Genomic DNA, 3660 nt, shown 5'->3' with positions numbered 1-3660 from the left:
TACATTAATTAGTATATGTTTCATTTAAATAATATTTATAACAAAATTAACTAGACTCAAAGCTGACTTGACCCAACTTGATTTCAACCTAGTTCAAGACAGTGGTTGACCCAACCCCAACTCAATTAAGACCCAATTTTAAACCAGGTACAAAATGGTAGACCTATACCGAACCCGATTATTCCATTAGGTAGCCAAGGGTCCGAGTAAAAATTGATAGCCCTAATTAGCCCATGGTTAGGTGAAAGTTAGTCATTTGTGTCAAGTGGGGGCCTGGTTCAATAATCCAACCAATTAGAATATTGGGGTTGGTTAGATACCCTATGCACTTATTAATCGAATCCTAAGATGGGTCGACCCACGAAGGCAATGATAGATTGAGAATTGATGAATGAAAATATCCAAATGGCACTTAATTCAAGGGCTTGTTTGGAAGTATATATGAATTTTAAATCATATAGGAATTAGTATTTTGCAACTTGTGGAATTGAGTGCATTTTGCAAGTAAGTTTGAGATGAAGATGAAATTCCAAAAAAACAAAAAGGCTGTTTTGGAAGATTTTGATTCCTCTACAAATCCTTGCTACTAACCTCAAAAAGAAAAATCAGAAAACAGAAATCCTCTCTGCCAAACAAGCCTAAGGGTGGATGCCCAATATTTTGATTTCGAAAGTAATGCGAATGCATTTGACTGGAAATTAATGCATACGCAATCCGTATGTTAATCATACCAGTTAACCAAAATGATTTGGCAAGATCAACGGATAGGATTGTCCAAGAGTCATTAAAAGTAGAAAAGAAGAACAAAAAGGGAGAAAACACACACACACATAGAACTAATCTTTGCCGAATAGACATTAGTATAAATCGCCAGCCAAAATTACAACTTTCTATACAAAATCCAATTTTAGGATCTCCGGTGTGGGATTCCCGCCCATGATTTTTCTCTGTTTTGGTTTTCTTCTTTAGTTTCAGTTGGGTCCCCAACAGCTCAAATACATTACTTTCCTCAATGACTCTTCAGACTGCTTCATTTTCTCGATTCCATCTATTCTCTTTGTTACGAGAGAGGAATCTAAAGAAGGAGAGAGTCTCTTGGCTTGTGCATACGATCCGATGCTCTTCTTCGCTTGCTGATGTAGAGATCTGAAAGCGTAATTCCATCTACAAATACCTTGATCTTTCAGTGCTTCAACCGCTCCGACGCTTGCAGCGACAATCCATGCTCTGCTCGCCGAACTCATCTCTGTCCAGTATTGATGTTGCTACTTCTTGGGTTGGGTTTGAAAAGAAGGGATTTTTTTAGGAGTGGATTGTTGTGTTTTTGGATGAGGAAAGAGGAGTGGCAAAGAGAGATTATATAGAGTACAGATAAGGAGAGATGAGAGGTTACAGAAACCAGAGGCGGATTTTTATCTACGAGGTACTCGTTTTGGAAAACCGCCATCTCCTCTACAACATACCAGCGGCTTTTGTGTTTTTTAATAGAAACCACGGTTTTTGCGCAGTAGCGGAATCTGCTTACAACGGTTGTACGAAGCGCGTGCAATACGTGAGTTTCCCGGCCCCGCTCCGGTGATGCGTGTGGTCGCGAGTTCGGTGAACCCCCGGATCCACCAAGGTGAGTAGATCCCTGACTGTGGGGAGCACTCTGATGTATTTGCCTTACATCCACGCCGTACATCCGTTTTGACAGCTCATTTCAGAGCATGATCTTAAAAACTGAAGCATATCAACCTATCAGGTGGACCGCACCACAGGAGACCGAAGTGATTGACCATTAATTTCTTGTGGGCCACATAAGTTTTGGATAAATCTAATATTTATGTGGTCCCTTCGTCCGGATCTTTGTCACCTTATCAACAGATTGGATGGAAAATAGGTACTCCTCTGGCCTTTAAGAAATTTTTAACATTGGGTATAACACACACCACCCACCGGCCTAGTGTGTTTGAGGTCACTAAGTTCTGTGGGCCACATAATGATGCATATGTTATATTCAAATCGTCCATTTATTTGGTGAGCTAGTGCTAAGTCTTCATTGAAAATAAGAAAGATCCAAATCAAGTGAACCACGCGGCAAAAGGTAACGAGGATTGAACGTCCACCGTTAAAATCGTCTTGAGGTCAAAAAAGTTTTGCATCAATATGATATTTGATTTTACTCCCCACTCATATCTGTCTGAGCTCCCCAACAAGAGAATAAATGTTATGGTCAACATTACCAATGTTTTAATGGTGATAATTATCGGCCCTATTGCTATCCGTGGAGTGGTCCAAGGTTTAGGATAGAACTTATTTTTGAGCTCATATTCTAACGATTGAAGGTTAAATACATCATTGTGGGCAACATAACTTTGATTTCTTTGGAACTGTTCAACTCGCACCACGTGTACCCACACCAGCCAAGTCCGTTGTGTGTGACCAGCTAATCCGCTTTTATTTTTTTAGTCTACCACTGGGACGTGTCTGATGGCTACGGACAGTGACCCCCAACTACCCCAGGACGGTGGTGCAACAGTCCATCCATTTTATTATGTGGGCTATGGTGAATGGTGTTGGAAAATATATTGGAAAATTAAAAATTAAAATTATTTAGTTTTAGCACCGGCTGAATTTCAGTATAAATATACTGTCCTTTATCAATTGTTTTGGAAAACCGCTGCAACATAAAAGCGGCTTTTGTTATTCTAATATGAAACCACGGTTTTGCAGAACGCGGATTGCCTCTATGGACATTGCCAGTAGCCACTAGCTGCTGTCGCGGTCGATGAGCCCACGACGATGTATTTGTCCATCCATTAGGGCACGAACCAAACAATGATGCATATCAAAATTTCAGGTAGACCACACAACAGGAAATTGTGGTGATTGAATACCCACTATTAAAATTTGTGTGAGCCCACAAAAGTTTTGAATCAAGCTATTTTTATGCTTTCCCTTAATCTAGGCCGTTGGACTTAATCAACAGGTTGAATGGTAAACAAACATCACAATGGATCTTAGGAAGTTTTTGATGGTAACCTTTAATCACCAATGTTTGCTTAGGGCCTGTTTGGATTTGCATATAGTATTGTATTGTATTGTATTTGGGTACTGTTCATGTATATATTGGACGGTTTTTAGAATACATCCAAATCAATCAAATACTAATCAATGTTTGGATATGACGTATTGTTTGGCATAGTATACAATACGTTATACAGATCAATGTTTGGGTAGGACGTATTATGTTTGCGTATTGTACAATCTTACTTGGGTCGGGTGGCCTGTTTGACGTATGGAACTTTCTAATTTCTAGCCCAGATGATTTTCACGTTGAAATGTACCAGATGAACGGTTCCGATCTTACACTGCATAGGTACCAGATATCTTATAATTGTACAAATTTCAAACTTTTATCCGCTGCTGAATACAGCGCAATGAATACGAAGTATTGATGGCAACAAAACCCACTAACAATACTCTACCGTCAGTTCAAAATTTTGGTTGGAGTTTGTATTCGCACGCATGGCATTCAACTCCTATTCACCCTAAACCCTAAACGTCAAATCATAACTTCTAATACGATACAATACATCCCAAAACGCATATCCAAACAGGCCCTTAGATTCGTGTATAGTATTGTATTGTATTGTATTTGGGTATTGTTCATGTATA

At 39.4% G+C, this 3660-nt stretch overlaps 1 protein-coding gene across 1 annotated transcript; it reads right to left on the bottom strand.

Moving 5' to 3' along the window:
* Positions 1 to 831: 831 nt before the first annotated feature.
* Positions 832 to 1432, bottom strand: LOC131236801 (uncharacterized). The gene has a single exon (XM_058234252.1). The coding sequence runs from the start codon at positions 1242 to 1244 to the stop codon at positions 972 to 974; it is 273 nt and encodes a 90-aa protein (XP_058090235.1). The 5' UTR covers positions 1245 to 1432; the 3' UTR covers positions 832 to 971.
* Positions 1433 to 3660: the final 2228 nt, after the last annotated feature.

This window comes from Magnolia sinica, chromosome 1 (assembly GCF_029962835.1).
Source record: "Magnolia sinica isolate HGM2019 chromosome 1, MsV1, whole genome shotgun sequence".
Taxonomy (NCBI): Eukaryota; Viridiplantae; Streptophyta; class Magnoliopsida; order Magnoliales; family Magnoliaceae; genus Magnolia; species Magnolia sinica.
The sequence above is the reverse complement of the archived record's forward strand: the minus strand, read 5'-3'. Positions and strand labels throughout refer to the sequence as shown.